This window comes from Dreissena polymorpha, chromosome 15, assembly GCF_020536995.1.
Source record: "Dreissena polymorpha isolate Duluth1 chromosome 15, UMN_Dpol_1.0, whole genome shotgun sequence".
In the NCBI taxonomy this organism is placed as follows: Eukaryota; Metazoa; Mollusca; class Bivalvia; order Myida; family Dreissenidae; genus Dreissena; species Dreissena polymorpha.
The window spans coordinates 49238707-49260638 of NC_068369.1; the positions used below are offsets into that span (position 1 = coordinate 49238707).

Here is a 21932-nt window from a genome sequence, read left to right on the forward strand (position 1 = left end):
CAACATAATAACAAGTAGACCTCTGCTATGAATGCCGTAATTTGGGCTTTGGGATCGTTCAGTTACAAAGCATATTTAAACAATTGATCATATCTCTTTAAACTGACTGAATGTAGCCATATTTAAATAACAAAAGCACTACCAACACTGGTCTGTTATCATACTGGTCTTTGATTTATCTTTAGCCTTTTTGAGCCTCATTGTTGAAAACAATTTAAGCCTTTATAAATGTTATATAGTTCTATGATAATAAATAAAGATTCAAAAAGTTGTAGCAGAATCATTATACATCAGTTGGCACAAAATGAGATTAGGCTCCACAAAACCTCACTTCTTTGAATCATAGTTTGTTAATTGAGTGAATGATCTTATCAGAAAATCCAAAATGTTTAAAGGGGCATATGATAAGTGTATCCTCATGACAATGCATATTCTTTGTTTTCAAAAAGGTATTTATCTAAAAAAGATGTTTTATTTTTTGTTTTACATACATGCCTTTAGTGGGATTCGAACTTATGCCTACACAAAACCTACTTCCATGATTTAATTTTAAGTCCTCTTATTAATAGTGTGCATGTGTATAGTGGAACTTAATGTACATTTCATTATATATTATTACAACTACCAATTGTCCCATGCATACTAAAAGTCTCAGTGGTGACACTTTTTTATTTAGGTTTCCAAATGTTTTAATGAGCGTTTATAAAATGGAGACATTATACAAACAAATGTGTTAAGTAACCATTTAATCCATTCTTGTTTAAAGTTAATCTTATTTTTCAAACTATAATAAGGTATTAACCATCATTCTGCCCCTTTAATTATGTATATTAAATAATAAGATCATTATAGTTTGGACAATTCAAAAGCTTATTCTAGTGTTTGACTCAACCAAATTGTCATTGTTCATAAATGATCATTTTTAGCTTGACTATTATATATGAAATATATATTGTGGAGCTATCCTACTCACCCCGGCTTCGGCGTTAGCGTGAGCGTGCAAATGTTAAAGTTTTCGTACTACCCCAAATATTTTCAATGTCCCTTGACATATTGCTTTCATATTTTGCATACTAATTTACCAACATGACCCCAACCTATAAACAAGAGCAGACAACTCTATCAATCATTTTGTAAGAATTATGGCCCTTTTTTCACTTAGAATATACATAATATTGATAAATCTATGTTAAAGTTTGCGTACCACCTCAAATATTTATGCCCCCCTTCGAAGAAGAGGGGGTATATTGCTTTGCTCATGTCGGTAGGTCGGTACGTCCGTCCACCAGGTGGTTGTCAGACGATAACTCAAGAACGCTTGGGCCTAGGATCATGAAACTTCATAGGTACATTGATCATGACTCGCAGATGACCCCTATTGATTTTGAGGTCACTAGGTCAAAGGTCAAGGTCACGGTGACTCGAAATAGTAAAATGGTTTTTGAATGATAATTCAAGAATGCATACGCGGCCAACAGGGCACACTCTGAACAATATTACTGAAGCAACTGGTCTTTAATTCTAAATCTATAATTATCAGTCCAATGAAACATCATCCTTTTAGTAAAATACAGAATTATCAGAATATGAGATTTTTTGTATATTTTGTATATTAAATATTGTGTTAATGTTTAATTTTGTTGATTAATATAAATATAAGCAGGACAGGGGAGGTAATACACTACAGGGGAAACAAATGCAATAAGTTTAAATTTATTTTTTACAGATTTGCCTCCCTTGTAATATATTTAAATTTTACCAAATGTAAGGCTAACTGCATTTTTGTAATGCATACTACTACTGCTACTACTACTACTACTACTACTACTACTACTACTACTACTACTACTACTACTTCTGCTGCTGCTGCTGCTGCTGCTACTACTACTACTACTACTACTACTTCTACTACTACTACTACTACTACTACTACTACTACTACTACTACTACTACTACTACTACTTCTACTGCTACTACTACTACTACCACCACCACCACCACCAACCACCACCCACCACCAACCACCACCACCACCACCATTCACAGTGACAAAAAACGTATTCACACAATGGCTACTACTACAACTTATTGCCCATATAGGGGGGCATGCATGTTTTACAAACAGCCCTTGTTTCAATGTCCCTTGACATATTGCTTTCATATTTTGCAGACTTCTTAACCAACATGACCCCAATCTATAAACAAGAGCAGACAACTATCAAGCCTTTTGCAAGAATTATGGCCCTTTTTCCATTTACAATATGCATATTACTTTAGTTACATTGCCATAACTTGTTTATTTATGATTAGATTTTATCAATACTTTGACAAAACAACACTTACCTGAACACCACAATGGATTCCACCCAAACAATACCCCACGCCCCAACACCGAATCCCTGCCCCCCTCCCTCACCCCCCCAAAAAAATAAAAATGGTTTCCATTTTTTATTTTTGAAAGATCATCTAATAAATGACCCCACCCCACATTATACCCCCCTCTCATCCCCCCTCCTCCCAATTTTTTTTTTTTTTCCTTTTTTATTTTTGAAAGATCGTCTAATAAATGACCACATCCTACATTAAACCCCCCTCTCAACCTTACTTTATTTTTGAAAGACCGTCCAAACTTCCCACCCAAGCTATTGCTATCAAACTCGAAATAAAATCTTATTAGTTTGTTTTATGTTCATGATGTCGCTCGAATAACAACTCTAACCGTGCTTCTCCCCACATCAGTAGAGGTACATCCTCTCTCAGGTGAGGATATGAATTTATTGTAATTAACCTCCGCAAAGCAAGTTTGGGAGTGTGTATATTGAGGATTGTCATTGATATAAGAAATAAGCAATTTTCATAAAAAAGTAGCAATTTTAAGTTTTTGGTTTTTAAATAAAAATAAAGGTATATACATAGAATATACCTGTATCAATCTCTCTGGATTTGGCCAGCCATGATACATGTACCACTTTACACAACAAACTAATTAGATACTATTAAGTTGTCAGGACAACATACTAAAAAATCCCCAACATCTATGAAACTCTAAAAGACAACTATGAAATTTATTCGTGCTGTAAACTTGGAATCAATTACAGATGCTGCTATGGTGGTAAAATGCATTCCGACTGATAGTGGAGTTTCTGCTACTCTAACACATTAATGTAGGGCTCAAACGGGTCAAAAATACAGTTTCAGTCAGGACCGCAGGTCAAAATTTAAATTCCAAAGAAAATTCGGATCGGCTTGGGTCAGATATTTAGTAAGTTAATTAAATATAACTACATTTAATTTTCTTTACATGATCTGATTTCATTTTCAAAAGTTTGTCAACTCAGATGTTATAGAAAGTTATCATCTCTATAAGTTTCATATATTTAATTATAAATGAAAAGCTGATCAACAAATACATTTTAATTAGGTATACTCATGTATGTTTAACGTTTAAATTCAATGCTAGTATTGGATGTCAAGTATCACCTTACTTTAACATTATCTACTTGAAATAGCAATAAAAGGTGTAGAAAACATGTGTCAAGCAAAAATAAAGCTTCTCTTACTTTGATGGGAGAAGCCAAAGTTACTTACTGTAAGCTCTAACTGCCTTACAATGTTATCAATCTATTTTAATTTACAATTTTGTTTTAAAACATTTCCATTTGGGATTTGAAAGCAAATAATATTTGGTGTTAATGCTTTTGGTGCGTCACTTCATTTTTAGCTACGCTGTTTTCGGAGACCCGAGGTATTGTCATAGCCAGCTGGTCCGCCGTAGGCGTCGTGCTAAAACCTTAACATTGGCTCTAAAATCAAGTGCTTCCACCTACAACTTTGAAACTTCATATGTAGATGCACCTTGATGAGTTCTACACGCCACACCCATTTTTGGGTCACTAGGTCAAAGGTCAAGGTCACTGTGACCTCTTATATAAAACTTAAACATAAGCTCTAAAGTCAAAGTGCTTCCACCTACAACTTTGAAACTCCATATGTAGATGCACATTGATGAGTTCTACATGCCACACCCATTTTTGGGTCACTAGGTTAAAGGTCAAGGTCACTGTGACCTCTAAAAAAAAATTAACAAGCTTTCGCAGCTGAGCGTGGCACCCGTTATGCGGTGCTCTTGTTTAAAATAAATATTTGGAATAGAAACAATACTGAAAATTATGCAGAAGAGAATTTTACTGCACTTGTTTAATATATCTTCACTTTAAACATATAATCTTCTGCTTCGCAACAAGCAACCCTCGTTTGTTTTGAATGTGCAGTAGGGGTTTTTTGTTTCACAATCACAGCTCTTGTTAAAGGATAACTTGCTTAATTTGCTTACAGTAAACTTATTATTATTCGTGAGAAAAAAATGTTTGTTTATTTCTTTGGATGACATATCAACCAATTTAACAAAAACACAACAAACAAATGACCAACACAAATTCCTCGTTTTGTGTGAAAATCATAAATCCCCGAATTTGCCTGTGTACGAAAAAATCACATTTTTAACAACTAGATTTGACACCTATACAAATTGTAGAGTATCGATTGAATTGAATTACTATTTTGAAGTTGATAGTGTTTAGTTTTTTATGTATGTTGTTTTTTCACATAAAATTTAATATGGTTATTGTTTTAACATAAAGTTGTATTGATTGCTTTTATATCATAATAAACACAATTTTAGCAACAGTTACTAGTAGTGAAATTTTAAATCTTAAGGTCAGTCCTACCAAAAGGAGGCCATATAATGTACAAATAAACTTATATCGATTCCATATCAGTTATTTAGCTAATAGTTTTAACCAGAATTCACCATTGAATATTCATCTGTATTTCTGTCGTATCTTAAAGGGTATGTCAACCAGATTGACGAAAAAATGAAAGTTCTAAAATACCGTATTTTTTTACAATTATTAGTTTATATTGATTTAAATATCACGACTGGTATATTACATTTCTTTTTAAAAAGTTCATAGTTTCAGTATATTCGTTAATAAACTTTCCGGATGTGATATAGAAAAAACATCGCGAAAGTAGGTGACATAACAATAAACACTATAAATAACGCAAGTGGATTGATCATTTTATATATAAAGTATATACAATTCACTACACATGCACAATTTGCATTCCTGGGTTTACCATGTGACGATGATGATCAATCTACTTGCGTTATTTATAGTTAACTGGTAGTTACCTGGAAGACATACCCAGTAAACTTTTATTACCGTATAATCTTAAAATATGAAAACTGAACAACTTTTTCAAGTAATGCAATATATCAGTCGTGATATTTTAATCAATTTTAACAAAAATTCTATAAAAGAGGAAGGTGTTGTCTGTAATTAGCCTCTGCAAACTGCGAATGCTAATCTGGGATGACATTATATGCATATGCAAATTAATTGATTTATACAAAATTGTCCCAGAAGTAAGAATTTTCCCTAAAGATATATTCATTATAAACCCAGTTACAAATTAAAGCGGGGTATATGGAAATCACCTTGGACATATGTCTGTCTGTCATGCAGTCTGTCTGTTTATAAACGTTATCGGCAGGCATTCTCCTAAAAATTCCATGTACAGCATTCAAATTGTCAGGGCTTGTTCCTTCTCATATGAAGCACGTTGTGCATGTATAATTTTTATCATACTGCAGTTAATAAATACAAAAATATTACATCATGCGTTTAGGAGGATATTTTTATTCACTGTTGTTGTTAATTATTGTGTGGCTTAAAATTAATAACATGATTTTACAGGGGGGGGGGGGGGGGGAGGGGTAGGTAGGGGATGACCCCCCTAGCATTGTCCAAGCAACACGAAACGTTTATCAAGCAAACAAAAACACGTAACTAAAAAATACGCTTTGAAATGTATATTGCGGAACGTGTTTCGGTAAATGAGCTGCAATTTCGGTAAATTACCAAAAGCAGGTGCCTGAAAGAGTAATCGTTATTTACATTGTAATCCGCACGAAAAATAAAAGGGAGGCATGCGTTTGCGACATTTTCGAATCATTTACGTCAAACGAGCGCCACATTCAAAAATAGTAGCTTTTCGACGTAAAACAAATACAAAAAAATGAAGTTCCTTGAGCCAAATTTGAGTACAAAGGTGCTAAAATCGGACGTCAAGAATAAATGGCGATGGGAGTGGTTGGCTGAAGTTGATTAACGTGGAGTTAAATTTCGCGAATGGCTGAAAAAATGTATTGTTTGGTACAGTCAGTCAACAAGTTTAGAATCACCCGGCAAAAAACGTTAATTCTTTTGACCACAATAATTTCTTTCGGGATTTAGTGTCAATGTGAGAAGATGTAAAAATAAAGGGTAAAATTTATTTTGTTTGATAACACGTTAGGCCATACGGCATATGCAGTGTTTTTGTCAAAAATAGCCAATTAAAGTTCACCCTTCGGCAAAGAATTACAAATCATTCAATTTACAGAATTAGCATTTCAAAACATTGTCATGGCATTTGTTTTCAATCAGCAAAAAAGCTTATTTGAAAATAATAAAGCCTTCTATATTCATATGCACATTTCAAAACATAACTCATTCAATCAGTTCCGGTTAACTTTTTGCAGCATTTATCCCCCCTGTAAGCATAATACAAAAGCTTTCTTGCTAAAAATTGATTAATATTCTCCTTTACCTAATGTATACCGTAGACACTTATAATTTTGTTTTTATTGTGGCATTATGGAAAATTAAAAACAAATTAATCGGAACTGCTGATTATCCGCAGCTAGTTGACATACTGTATATGTTCATTGTTTATTGAAATTTTTGGTTTCTTACTAAACAAAAAAATAATGTATTAACTCTCCTTTATAAAATAAACTTGCAAAACAGGTGTGATTTTTAAGATTTGTGTTAATTTCTTAGCTACTTTTTATTTGTTATTTTGCTGAGTCTCAGGGGCTTCCAGGGGCCGAGGCCCCCTGGGCTCCCTACCAGGGCGTTGCCCTGGACCCACCGGAGGTCCTGGCGGCCCCCTGGCCCCGAGCTAAAATTTTCAGGTTTTTCAGTTTTGCCAACTTTTAACCCTGGGATTAGAATTTTAAGAATTTTTCTAATTAAAATAGGCATAATTTGAGTGAACACCCTTACTTGACCCCATGCAATTACAGATCTGTATCACAGCTGGCTCTCTGATGCCATTTCAGAATGCCTTTAACTACCGCGTATTTTGTGTTGACTGGGACCTGAATACATTTCTGAGATTCGCTAAGATGCTTCTATCTTTTCACAGGGGCCTCATCCTCACTAGTTCATGCCCAAAGAACAATGTTCCCAAACTCCAACACAGCCACTACATCTCAACAGGTAAGTCATTTGCAATTGCAAAAGGAGTCTCTGTGGCAAAATTGGGACATCAAAGCATTCAGGATGCCAAGTCGTAATAAGTTGTTCTGGGAAAATGGGGCTAAATGCTTGTGCGTAAACTCGTTCCAAATTAGCTTATGCAGTCAGCACAGGCTAATCAGAGACGACACTTTCAGCTTTTATGGAATATTGTTTAAAGAAAGTCTTTTATTAATGAAAAATCAGTCTAGGCAGAAAGTGTCGTCCCTGATTAGCCTGTGCAGTCTGCACAAGCTAATCTGGGACTACACATCACGCGCATGCCTTAAGCCTTAATTGTGCAGAATGTGGCTCTGCTAGGCCTAAGATGTTTAAAGAAGCTTAAACAAATAGATGAAACCTATTTCAAACTGGGTTCCCTGTTCTTAAATTTATTGACCAGTAATTCTTATTCCATTTCAAATGTTTAGCACAAACCTTTTGTATTTTAGGTAGATGTGTGAAGACGAGACAACATGTTCACATGTAAGCCTCAAATTGAGGTTTTAATTTACTATTCTAGAGCTTTGTTTAAAAAAACACAGCAACAACAACAAAAACTATTTATTTGCATATACCAACCATCCTGACTCTAACTCTTTACAAAATCATGTTCCATATCAAATGTTATTATCAAAATGGAACCGCCAGTCAGTGTTATTTGCACCCATGCATAAGATGAGTTTTTCATTAATGGAGATCTGGATATCAACTTACATAACAAACTATGGGACTTAAATCAGTATTTTTGTGTGTGTCAAATTTGGAGGCATAATTCAACCATATTCCCAATCTCAAAAGGTATGTATTTATATATATATATTATTCAGATTGTTTTCATGAAAAATTGTTGCACTGAAGGAATATAGTTTTCTTTCAATGTATGTCAAATACATATAATGTTGTATTTGAAACAAGAAATATCTTTAAAAAAGATATACGGCGTTGATTGTGGTCGATGTTTATGAACGATCAAAAGTTATCTCTATGAGATAAAAAGTAGCGGATGCCTTTTTTCTGCGCAGTTCTTAGCTACATCATAAGCAAATCAATTACGGGGTGTTGCGCCAGATTTCGTGGCTTATTTTGCTTTATGTGATATTATTACTCAGATATCTATATTTACAGAATAGAAAAACACAAGAAACATGAAAATAGACGAGTGCATATATGTCAGCCGGCAATACTCGAATCTTATTTAATTGCATAATTATAGTATAGTGAATTATTGTGCTCATGCTTAATAAACTGGTCCAAATGGATAAATATTTCAAATTAATTTTATCAAAATTGGTCATGCAAATGTTGAAACCATATTAAAAATCGATAATTGACATACCACAATAATATCGCCGAATATCTTTATTTAGTATCTCTCTGATCAAAACAGACTGCAAGTGCACAAAGTTTACGAGACGGCGTTTATATAAAGATTTCTGCAACTGACCGCAAACTGACCTTGATACCTTGCGGATTGGAATGCAATGCATTACAGTCACTACGTTATTGTCAGTTAGACCGGTGTAACACAATGATCGCAACCCCTTCTGCGAACTCCGGTGATGAACTGTATATAAACTCTGACTTTCACAAATGGCCGCGTAATGACCCGAAACCTCGCGGGTATAAATGTATTGCAAGTAAGTACTAAATATGACAACATAGCCTTTAGTATAAACGCTTTTGCGCTGTTAATTCTCTGAAAATAAAAGGTGAACGCACAAACTGTATTTATGTCGAAAATTGATTGTAAAACTGTTCTATCTATTGAGCCTTTTCATTAGAGATAAAATTGTTTCATGCAGTAAAACAGTGTTACAAAGACGCGGATATGTTTCCAATGTTCTGGTGTTATACTCAAATCAGCCAATGGAATAAATGAAGTGTATTCATTCGTACCTAGCCGCGGGAAATTTTATTTGAGTATTATTGGACACTTACAAAGGTCAAGTCAGGGTGAAAAGCTGGCTTAATACAGCTTACGCCGAAAAAAAAAAAACATATTTTCATTAAATGTTCAAAGGTCTGTCAGTCTCTCTTGCAACAAGAGAAGCTTAAGTTGGAGCGTGAGAGAGCGAAATCTAACAGTAGCAGAACATGCTGCTGCTGCTGCGCTTCCGTAAGTGGACGTCCGGGCGTAAATTACGCCCGAAAACGGCAGTCGTACGTCCCTTATGCAAATGGTGGAAGTCCCTTGGACGTCCGATAATCTGCATGTACGTTATTTTCTAATACACAACAAGTACAAATGTCAACAGTAAATCGGGTTATTCAGACCGTTAACGCCTCCTTGGTCTACTGTTTTCAATGAATTTCACAGCGAGTGGCCAATATTGATTTTTCCAGCTGTCAATCAAAGTCTTCTTGGTAAGCACATCAGCCAATCAGCGCTCAGGCAACCGAATACACGCAGACCTCACGTGAAGCTGTATACAATAGCATTAGCGACCTCTGCGTTACGATGTGTTTATTCAGCAATCAAATATTTGAGTCCACGCTTTCTCCGAGCAAGAATGACGTGATGTCGTACATGAAGTCAAATTTTCGCATGATTTTCATATGAACACGAATTACACGAGAAATGTATATTTGTTGCTAGAATTTTCATAACTTTTCGTGAATAATAAAATCTGGAAATGATTTCGGATAACACGTTTGTTTCTATGCATTGGAAAATAAGCAGTCTGCAAAATTAACCCATCGCCTGATCGCCAATGCGATGAAATCTCGGCTCTGGCGATAGAAAAATTGTCTGTTGATCGCCTGATTTGCGATGAAAAAAAATCTGAAGACAGTATGGGAATAAACCAACAAATAATAAATTCACGAAAATTCCTTCGCGTGCGCGATAATTTGAGAACGAATTTAACAGTTTGCATTCCGAAACTTTTCAATACCAATTTTCCCCGGTATTTTATTTATTTATTTCCGATTTGTTAGCAGATGGTACAGTCATGAACTGCAACTGACGAAATATCTTCGCTAGTTTCCAAAAATCTTACAAGTCAAATGTCCGCCATCTTGAAAGATTTTAAGTGTCGATTAGCAAAGTAAAGTAGTGCAAAAGCATATTGTAAAGCAATATGTTAACCAAATTATATATTGCTTACGTATTAAATTAGTAATTGGTTTTCATTTTCTGCAGTCAAACGATGTGCACAGATTATTTCATGTGCAAAACACGTACATTTTTTTTAACAGTAGTTTTCGGATACAGTATTTGTTTTCGATCATAATTTCCATGTAACATTTTAAATTCAGTCGTTGATTTGTCATAATTACTAAATATGAACAGAGCTCTATTTTCTCAAATTGCGTCACGTGATTAACGCATGTTCAATGGGAATTCCCCCATCCCACAATTCAACTTGCGTAAAATGGCGGACATTTTCGGATGTTAATATTGTCCGTATTTTGGTTTTGAAAATAGAAATCGTAATAATACTGGATTATCTGGTAATAGATAGAGTTGGAACATGTACGTTTATTAAAATTCTAAAATGAAATGATGACGTCAACATTTATGTCTGGGACGTCCAGAATTTTAGGCTTGGAAGTCAGGACTTCCAACTTTAAAAGCTAATGTCATGCAGAAAGCGCTGCTGCAGCATTAAAAGCAACAGCAGCAGCAGCAACAACAACACTCACAATTCAGCAATCAACAGGTCCTGGGAGAAAGGTTTTAACATGTAGGAGACTTGAGAAAACACTTTTTAAGACTCACTTTTGGTGATTGTTTTGTTTAATTGACTGGATAATTACAATGTCATGGATTATCATCTAATGTGGCATCCTGATTTTGTCCATGTGACCTTTTCATACCTCAATGAACCAAATACATCAACCATGTATAACACGCATAGGAGTTTTTAAAAAGCCAAACATGGCTTCTATTATGGATATTTCGGATTTAATAATGAAAATAGTTATCAGAATAGCGTTGGGTCAGTGTTTAAAGCGCATCAACTTGTTTAAATGAAATTTAGGAGTTTAAAACTGCATAAAACATTGCAAAGTACGCTGTTCTTCATTTCTTTGGTGTATTACCTGTCTAAAAACTCGCGCCTTGTCTATGCATTAACGCCGTCAGAATTTCTGCAATTTACGGTGGCATAGAGGTGATATTCACTCATCTTTTTTTAAATTGCATTCCTCTTTTTTCTATCTCGTGGCCACGACTTAAAAACTTGTGGCCACGAGTTAGCTATGTCGTGGCCACGAGATAGAAAAAAGAGGAGTGCAAAACTAAATAAAAGAGGAGTCAATTAAAAAGAGAGCGGTGCAGTTAATAAAGGAGGGGGGCATTAAGACAAAAAAGACAAAAGAGGGGAGAATTTCGAGATCTCGAGATCCTGAGTTAGTCAGCCAATCAAATTTCCTGTAACATGTGTAAATATTATGTACGCATATATATATCTGGCCGAAGCGGGCTTTTAATGTGATGATTACTTCCTTTGTATAAAGATCACCAAGGACGACCATATGGAACAATTTGATTGGCTGACTAACTCGTAGCCACGAGTTAGCTAAGTCGCGATCTCGAGATAGCTAAAATTATCTCCTTTTTTGTTGATGCTTACTTCCCTTTTTATAAAGATCAGCATGAACGACCATATGGAACAATTTGATTGGCTGACTGACTCATGGCCACGAGTAAGCTAAGTCGGGATCTCGAGATCTCGAAATTATTTCCACTTTTGTTTACTGCACCATTTCTTTATTTACTGCACTGCTCTTTTTTTAATTGCACTCCTCTTTTATTTAGTTTTGCACTCCTCTTTTTTCTATCTCGTGGCCACGACATAGCTAACTCGTGGCCACGAGTTACTAAGTCGTGGCCACGAGATAGAAAAAAGAGGAGTGCAATTTAAAAAAAGAGGAGTGAATGTCGCCTCTATGCCAACGTTGCAATTAGACATAAATTTCTGGACAATTGATACACTTTAAAGTCAACTCCTCATATTGCTAAACTCTGTAGTGATTTTGTACTCTATATTTGTCCAGTGTATAAAATCATGTCGAATGCTGACTTGCCTTAAATTAAATTTATTTGATTTCAAAGGACATGTCGATGGAGAGGGCTCCCTTCCCAGAAAACCTCACCGAGCTAATGAACAGTGCCACTGCGCCAAACGTGACCCTTCAGAAAAAAAGGATTCTGGGCCCTATATAACCCTAGGACCAATCCAAGCTCCCACAGCAGCCATCCAGCCAGAGCCTTGTGAGCTTAGGGGTAGGGGTCATGAGGCCCATGGGCTTGTAACTCTCCCCGGGCTTCTTGAAGTAGCAGTGGAAAAAAAGTTGGTCTTATTAGGCGCTGGTATATATATTATTAATGTTTTCCCATTATAAGATTTCCAAATGATTTTTATTGTAAATAAAATGGAACATTTAGTCAATTTTTATATCCAGCTATATGAGTTTCACATAAATAATTATAATATTGAGAACACTTAGTCTCAATGTTTTCAAATATTTGTTAGCAATAACAACACCAATTTTTCATTTGAAGTCATCAAGATTTTTTTCTAAATTCACAGGGCTCTTGCCCCATTCCCCAAAATGGTAGAAAAAACACCTGGTAAGCTGTGGATTAATGTTTCATGCATGATACAGGTTATAATTTAACATTTTTACCACAGATGCCCAAGTTTGTCCGTTCATTAGTATTTTTGTAGACAACATTTCCGTTATCTCAGAAAAATATAACGACCCAGCATGAATGTTAGTTTAGGGGCCATCAATTTTGTACTTTACCATGTATAAGGCACAAACATGTTAAAGTGCATCCTATTTTACATCCCCCGCCAAAGGCTGAGGGATATAGATATGGCGTTGTCTGTCCATTTGTCTGTCGGTCTGTCCATACGTCAGTCAGTGAGTCAGTCCGTCTGTCACAAACTTGTTTGGCCAATATCTCAGAAACTACATGTATATAAGATTGTATTTATGAAACTTCATGGGTGTATAAATAATATCAATGAGAAGTGCCATGCATGCACTAGAACTATAATCCTACACTTTCTTGATTCTTATTCACTGTCAGTTAGTTTGTCCGTTAGTCTGCATAAAATGTTGTGTGATTAACACACTTCATCCACATTTATCAAGCAGTTGAAACTTAAACTATGTTGTAACCATGAAGAACACAAATATTTTATGGTAAAATTCCCAACTTAAAAATGCAAAATAAAAATCCTGCACCTGAGTGCATCATAGAATAATATAGTTCTAATTACCCCAGTAGTACTGCAAAAATATTTGTTTGACTGTGCCAAGAAAAATTGATGTTTTATGTCCCACAATTTCCAGAAAAGGCAATTCTTACAATTTAAACAAAAAAGCAACATAAAACTGTGTTACTGTTGAAAATAATAATTACTGAAGTTATGTCTCTTACAAAAAGTTGCAGGAAAATCATAAAGCTGTGTAACTCATGAAAATATTTATAATTAACCAATTAAAGAGACTGGTTCTTAACAAATTATAATAGCAAGAAAAAATATTGATTTACACATATTGAATATTGATTTGAACCCTGGACCTCTGGCAGAAAAAGTGAATGCGCTTCAACTGCATCACGCATTATTAAGTATTTATAAGAGTAACATAAACCCATTCTTAGTACTCAACGTATTTTCAAAAATATGGAGGAAAAGCTTGACAAATGCTTTATTATCTTGCAGATTTCTAATGATTTCAAACTGTAAACAAGTACCTTAAACAAGAGTGAATTTAATAGTAATATTTTGCCAAAATTAAATGCAGGGTGATCAGTTGTCCAGTTCTGGGCACCTAAAAGCCAGTGTGCTACTTCATATACTTAAGGGGTTGACTAGACCAAGCAACAAAAGCTTATCAAACAAATAACAACACAGAACTAAAAATGAGAAACTTTGTAATGGATATTTACATTTATATAATGTTCTTTTGTGGAAAGAGCTGCATTTTCAGTAAATGTACAAAGGCAGATACCAGAAAGTGTTATTGTTCCAGACATTGTTATCAGATACCAGAAAGTGTTATTGTTCCAGACATTGTAATCAGCGAGAAAAATGAAGGGAGAATTTTATTTACAACATTGTGCAATCTTTTATTGATATTCTCTCCCTATTTTCCTTTCACAGCAGGGGGTCTCCCATTACAGCAACCGTCACAGATCATTGTCTGGTGGCACTCGGCTTCAGACGTCGCCCAATTAGGGCTTCACGTTCAATGTATCCTAGCAACAGCAGCAACAGTCGGCTCAGCCGTCTACAATGTTTGGACAACAACCTTCTTGCAGCAGTTTATTACAACGCCCAGCTCAGTATGGATGATTATAATATGAGACTCGTCCCGGGAAAATGGGTCTTAATGCATGTACTTAGAGTGTTGTCTCGGATTTTTTGCTAAACTTTCCTTAGCCTGTGCTGACTGCATTAAGCCCAGTTTTCTCAAAACCAGTCTCCTAAGTATACATCATGTATAAAATTTAAACTTACATTAATTGTTTCTCGTGATATCAACCTGCAAATTTCAAATTCAAATTATCCTATGTTTTAATACTTAAGCTAGGAACTGTTCATTTAACAATATATTTCCATATATTTAGTTTAAACAAATTAATTTAAGCTGATTGCATTAAAACCTCATGTTTATTGAGATGCTCCCATGTTCATTTTAATCCAGAGATCATTACCTGAAAGGGCATTGAACTCAGGACCTCATTATCACGAAGCAGACCTTATATTTACTCTGTCAATGTGACCTTATTAGACCTGTTCTCTTGCTCAGGTCGTGGGTCAACATGCTCTTTCCAGAGCCCATTTGGCTCTCAGGGCCGTGGCTGTGACCCTCTTCTCATCTTGTCCAGCGCCATGTGTTTCCCTGGTCTACAGCACCGTATCTATGGCAATAAAATTGGCTACAAAATCCTTGACATCAACCCAGTACTCCCTTTGGGGTAAAGGTAAGGTTCAGGGTCACGTGGGTCTGAAAGGTTGTCACAGTCTCGATAGTTAAAAATATTTTCTTTGGAGAACAATTTGAATGAACCCAAAATCTATTAAATATCTGTATTTTGTTACATGAGTCCTCATGTTAAAGTATTGCTGTGAAGGAATACAATTGAGAATCGTTGGACTAATGATATGAAATGGCTTGTCCAATATGAAGTTTCAAAATGTGTACTGTGAATATTCCGGGGTCTTCACAGTTTTAGTTTAACAAATGTCAGGTTGTGTGATTTTTCTTTTAAAAAAATGGAAAGAATAAATCTGCGCCTGTCATGGACATGTTTTACTTCTCAATGAATTCTGAAATAAAATGCAGTATAACTTTAAAATCAATAACTATCTTTCCTTGTAAAAAATACTAGTTTTTCATCGGCAAAGCTCACATGATAACCATTCAATTTTCTTTATTAGGTCAGTAGCTTTTTATTTCCTGCAAGCAACGTTAAATGGTGTGGAAATAAAAATGATGATGTCATGCAGTGTAGCTAATTATGTTACCGGTTATACTGTGGAAATAATGATACTTAGTAACATCAATATATTTCATGGCTTCTCACTGATCCGGAACAATGTGGATATACAATACAGGGGAGTGAATTCATATTTAGTTTAAACCTATTAATTTTAGCTCGATTGCATCGAAAGCCTTAGGCTTATATAAACGCTTTCGAGTCCGTTTCCTGGGCCTAGAACCAGTACTTGGTGTCTTTGGGGGAGATCTAAAGAACGCTCCCACGGTGGGGATCGAACCCGTGACCTCCCTCGCTAGGCGGACACCATATCCATTACACCACGGCGACCTTTTAATTTCATATTTGGATTCAGCAACACTCTCTGCCCGTTCTTGGTAAGTAAGAAGTCATGTAACTGCAGATTATTTTCTTTCACAGCAATGTGCCCCTAGATACAAACATCGTCACAGATCTCTCTCCAATGGCTTGAAGCTGTACACATCACCGCTTCATATTTAGCTACCAGCAGTATCCATGCAACAGACCCAGTTCTGCCCAGCAACAGCTACACCAGAAGCAGTAGTCAAGTAAGCCGTCAACCATGTTTGGGCAGCCTAGGTGCAGTAGTTTGTGGAAACGTCAGCTCAGTATGGATAGTGTTTTTTTTAAATAATAACCTGTAATGGAGTTAAGAATGAAGATTGTGAATTTAAATGTTGTTTCTGCTTAATAATTGTTATTTGAGAAAGGTATTTTTCATTTTGGGTGAAAGGTGATATTGGAGGTATTTCATCTAAAAATAGACTCATATTAAACCAATGCATAATAACTCTTTATTTATTTAAGAAACAACAAAATATTGATAAAGGTACTTAGAAAGCATTATATAAAGGCAAGAATTATAAAGCATTATAACTTATGAAATAAGTAATGCAACAATAAAAATAAGAATTTTGTAAAAATATTAACTTATTCTGAACAAAAGTGCATTTTGAAACAAAACTTACAAGTCTTATATATGTATTTAAACTTGCTTGTATGTATTTTCTTTACACTTAGACAAATAAGTTATGTTGAACATAAATATTTCACCTTGCCTCTCTTCTACCAAGGTTGACCCTCACCTCTCAGAGCAAATCAGTGGACTTTGATGTAGCAGCACATCAACTCAAAGAGATCCATGCGAGGTCAGCCCTCACAACAGTGCCATACCATGACGTCCTCCAACTCGCCCCAGTACTCACCTTGGTGTCAGGGAAAGGTTCAAGTTCACATGGGCTTTGGTGACCTTTGCAAGATTGCATGTTGGACTGGAGTGATGGGACATCTTCCATTTCAATTAAGATCTTGTTGCAATTATTTTCTCTTTAATAAGTCATTAATGAAAATGATTGCAACTACAAAAGGAATACTTATGCTGCTATGGATAAAAATCTCCAAACATATTAACCTGAGATTGAAGTTGGACTCTTGGCTATGTTGTGTTTATTTAGTGTTGACATTAATGGAGTTTTTAGACAAAAGTAGAATGTGGGCGCATCTGTGAAATGGTTGTCAGCACTTATTCTTAGAGGACATAAAAGTTTTCTCAGAACATATCGCCTTACACAGATATTTTGATTATGTGTGATATTTTTTCTACTATAAAAAATTATCATTTTCTGATATCCCATCCTATATTGCCTAATTGATGGGTTTGGATGATATTTGGAAATGAAGAGGTGAAAAAGAAGCAAACACTTTTATACTTCAGTTTTTATGTCCCCCACTATAGTAGTGGGGGACATATTGTTTTTGCCCTGTCTGTCTGTCTGTTGGTCTGTCTGTTGGTCTGTCTGTTGGTCTGTTGGTCTGTTTGCGCCAACTTTAACATTTTGCAATAACTTTTGCTATATTGAAGATAGCAACTTCATATTTGGCATGCATGTGTATCTCATGAAGCTGCACATTTTGAGTGGTAAAAGGTCAAGGTCAAGGTCATCCTTCAAGGTCAGAGGTCAAATATATATGGCCAAAATTACTCATTTTATGAATACTTTTGCAACATTGAAGATAGCAACTTGATATTTGGCATGCATGTGTATCTCATGGAGCTGCACATTTTGAGTGGTGAAAGGTCAAGGTCAGAGGTCAAATATATGTGGCCCATATTGCTTATTTTATAAATACTTTTGCAATATTGAAGATAGCAACTTGATAAATGGCATGCATGTGCATCTCATGGAGCTGCACATTTTGAGTGGTGAAAGGTCAAGGTCATCCTTCAAGGTCAGAGGTCAAATATATGTGGCCCAAATCGCTTATTTTATGAATACTTTTGCAATATTGAAGATAGCAACTTGATATTTGGCATGCATGTGTATCTCATGGAGCTGCACATTTTGAGTGGTGAAAGGTCAAGGTCATCCTTCACAAGGTCAAGGTCATCCTTCAAAGTCAAACGTCATATAGGGGGACATTGTGTTTCACAAACGCATCTTGTTATTCACCTAAAGTTTTTTTTAATTTAAACAACAGTCCCAGGATCATCATGACTGTGCGTGTTCTTTGATCTCAGACTCATTGATAAAAAACATACAAAATGACAAACTGATGTTAACAACAATGCAACTTTCTTTTTTCAGACACCATTCAACATAATCAAACGGGCCAATCAGAAAGATAGCCTGTTGCATCAGTTAGTCATACCTTGGAAGATCAGTTATAAATAAAATTTAAACACATGCTACTTTCTTAGTGCCTGCATTGGTCGTGTTATAGCCTCGCCTTCTGTTGTGAACAATTACAATAATGGAAGATCAAAATTGTGGGATGGGTTGGAAACGAGTGGCATAGTTCAAAATGAAATTGCAGAATGAAAGTCACGTGCCCAACCATAAAGTAGTGTGTTATTGTGGCATGTGACCAGCGAATACATTTCATGTATTATGGGCATTATAATGCTGTCAATGATTTGATGTTAATGATTTTTGTTAAATGAAGTCAACATAGGTAGTACATGTAGAAATTAAGTGAATATTACTTGTTTTAAGATTCTGAAATTATCACTCTTCATTTTGATCCAGATTTTGGAAAAACTTAAATAAAGAGTTCGCATATGCTGACTTTCAGCTTAAGCAAAGCTCTTTAAATAATACTAGTAACTTGTACAAATTGTCATATTCATTGTCTTCTTTTCATTAAATAAAACATATTTCAGTATTGTTTAACCAGTAATATAGCTAGACATGCTATTTTTTTTAAAGAAAGATTCAAAATTTTGACACTTCTATTTTGATCTTTCTGTATTTCAGTCTGTATACAATACTTATTAGTTTGCTTAGAGGACTCAGTATTTTACCAAGAATCGTGTGTAGTCTCATACAATTTAAAATGCAAAATATTAATTAATTTACACAGTTTCATCATATTTTAAAAGCTGTATTCATGTTCAAGACACAAAACCTATGTTGTCATCATTTGATAAAGGATTGTTTGAAATGAATAAAATTTGAAAGGTTATCTTAATTTAAATTGCTGTTGTTTTTTTTTTAATGATATGGAAAGACTATAATTCTGTGGAATGTTTTCAATTAATTCATTTATTAGGATGAGATTATTCGTGAATACTAACCAACGTAATAATTATAATATCAAAATAAAAAAAAGATATTTGTTTTCTTACTTCTATATAACTTTTCATTATTTGAATAAAGCCCCCCCCCCCCCCCCCCCTCAATTGGGAGACATGTTAATTTTGTTTGTATGTCAGATATTTGGCCGTCACACTTGCATTCTGTTTAAAATCATGAGAATCGTTCATTACAGAGCTTTCATATTTCATGTGTGTACGGGTACAAGACCATCGGTGATTATGTGCTCAGTAGGTCTATGTCACATGGGTCACATTTTTTAGACGTAAATGAAACTTATATACAAACTATTCGATTATATAACCGATATAATTGATATAACTTCATACGATTGCTCAGCAACATCAGACACTGTCTTGAGTGAAATATTCCAAGGCTCAGTCAATCAGAAAGTCGTATTATGATTTCTTTTAGAAGAGTATTAATCTATGAATATTGTCATGCCTACACGTTCAGGGGGACGAATTGGCATGTAGATGTGCCCTTTTATATTGTTCTGGCCGACCGTCAGTTTTGTGTCGCACGTAACATGAAAGGTACATTTTCTTAAGTGATTTATTTGTACATACATATTTATCAGCATGTTAGCTGTGTAATAGCTTGTGACCATATGCTGAGTTAAGGCCCTCTGTCAACAAACTAAGACATAACAGTTTGTTTGGTGCCTTTTTTAAATTAAGCTGGGTTATGGACCTAATTAAGCAAGTTAAATCACTTTTTATACGCCCGTATAAAATACGGGACGTATTATGTGAAACCCCTTGGCGGGCGGGCGGGCGGCGGGCGGAAGGCATCACTTTGTCCGGACTCTAATTCAAATTGTATTCATCCGATCTTCACCAAACTTGGTCAGCAGTTGCATCTAGTTGATATCTAGGCCAAGTTCGAATATGGGTCATGCCGGGTCAAAAACTAGGTCATAGGGTCAATAAGTGCATTTTCAAAGGGGCCACTTTGTCCGGACTCTATTTCAAATTGTATTCATCCGATCTTCACCAAACTTGGTCAGCAGTTGCATCTAGTTGATATATAGGCCAAGTTCGAATATGGGTCATGCCGGGTCAAAAACTAGGTCATAGGGTCAATTAGTGCATTTTCAACGGCGCCACTTTGTCCGGACTCTAATTCAAATAGTTTTCATCCGATCTTCACCAAACTTGCTCAACTGTTGAGTCTAGACAATATCTAGGCCAAGTTGGAATATGGGTCATGCCGGGTCAAAAACTAGGTCATGGGGTCACTTAGTGCATTTCAAGGATTTCATGGTGTCCGCTCTCTAAATGAAGTAGTTTTCACCCGATCTTCACCAAATTTGGTCAAAAGTTGTGTCTATATGATATGTAGGTCAGGTTTAAATATGGGTCATGCCGGGTCAAAAACTAGGTCACGAGGTTACTTAGTGCATTTCAAGCATTTAGCATGGTGTCCGCTCTCTAATTGAAGTAGTTTTCATCTGATCTTCACCTAATTTGGTTACAAGTTGTGTCTAGATGATATGTAGGTCAAGTTCGAATATGGGTCATGCCCGGTCAAAAACGAGGTCACATGGTGCATTTAAAGCATTTAGCATGGTGTCCGCTCTCTAATTGAAGTAGTTTTCATCTGATCTTCACCAAATTTAGTCAGATGTTACATCTAAATGATATCTAGGTCAAGTTCAAATATGGGTCATGCCAAGTCAATAACTAGGTCTTGAGGTCACTTAGTGCATTTCAAGCATTGAGCATGGTGTCCAAAACCTTCGAACGGGCGTATCTTGTGACAGTTTGGCACTCTTGTTAACTTTGTATGCATAAGTAAAAAAACAGTGCTGATCAAGTGATGAAACTCTACAAATATATTGACCAGCATGTGAACTGAGATCACTTAGATAAACTATTTTTACTGAGGTAACGCGTAGTTTGAAAGTGTTCGAGTAATGAAACATTGAAATCATTACGTGGATTTGCGTTCCAATGTAGTTCAATGCATTTTGTTTGGCATTGTTGGATTAAAAAAAAATAATGCAAAAATAGCAATTTAAACTTTACTTGAGTCGCATATGTGAATATCGGATTTTAATTTGTAAATTGTGTTTACCGGTATTTGATATTTCCAGTAATTGTCAAAGGAGTCGGATGGGCGAACTTTTAAAGTTAGACGTATTTCAATATATGTATGCATATGAGTTTATTGGCAAATTAACTACCATTTGGAGTTCTGATGCATTTAATGCAATCCCGGAGACGTTAGTCCTATTTCCTATGTCAGCGACTGTATGCCCGATTTCTGCACCAATAAATATGTGGTAAAACAGTTATTGTTTGAAATCGTTGTTTTTTTGTTTGCCCGACACCATGAGGCAAGAGAAGTCCAACTACTTATGAATAACCAATGATTATTTGAAAATATGCTGAATATTACTATTATTATCAAGAAATGTTTAAAATTGTAAAGGTACCGGTATGTGTCGTTGTAATGCAAAATATCGAGTTTTGTCATTCATCAAATAACGTGCAATAAAA

General features: G+C 35.3%; 1 protein-coding gene and 1 long non-coding RNA gene across 6 annotated transcripts in view; both read left to right on the plus strand.

The window, feature by feature from the left end:
* The window catches only part of LOC127860448 (uncharacterized), a 135081-nt gene extending 115784 nt beyond the window's left edge, over positions 1-19297 (plus strand). Inside the window, exons 4-10 of one of the 5 annotated variants that reach the window (XM_052398529.1) lie at positions 7256-7329; positions 12410-12667; positions 14475-14656; positions 15124-15298; positions 16235-16383; positions 16909-17918; positions 18065-19297. In XM_052398529.1, coding sequence (XP_052254489.1) covers positions 7256-7329; positions 12410-12667; positions 14475-14656; positions 15124-15298; positions 16235-16248 — 703 coding nt within the window. In that variant the 3' untranslated portion in view covers positions 16249-16383; positions 16909-17918; positions 18065-19297. Of the gene's footprint in view, positions 1-7255; positions 7330-12409; positions 12668-14474; positions 14657-15123; positions 15299-16234; positions 16384-16908 lie in introns of all 5 variants that reach the window. The other 4 variants (XM_052398530.1, XM_052398532.1, XM_052398528.1 and 1 more) reach the window with 4 other exon arrangements.
* A 102-nt stretch (positions 19298-19399) lies between these two features.
* LOC127860458 (uncharacterized) lies at positions 19400-21727 on the plus strand. The gene is made up of 2 exons (XR_008039813.1): positions 19400-20344; positions 20501-21727. It is a non-coding gene; the product is annotated as an uncharacterized LOC127860458 (long non-coding RNA).
* Positions 21728-21932: the final 205 nt, after the last annotated feature.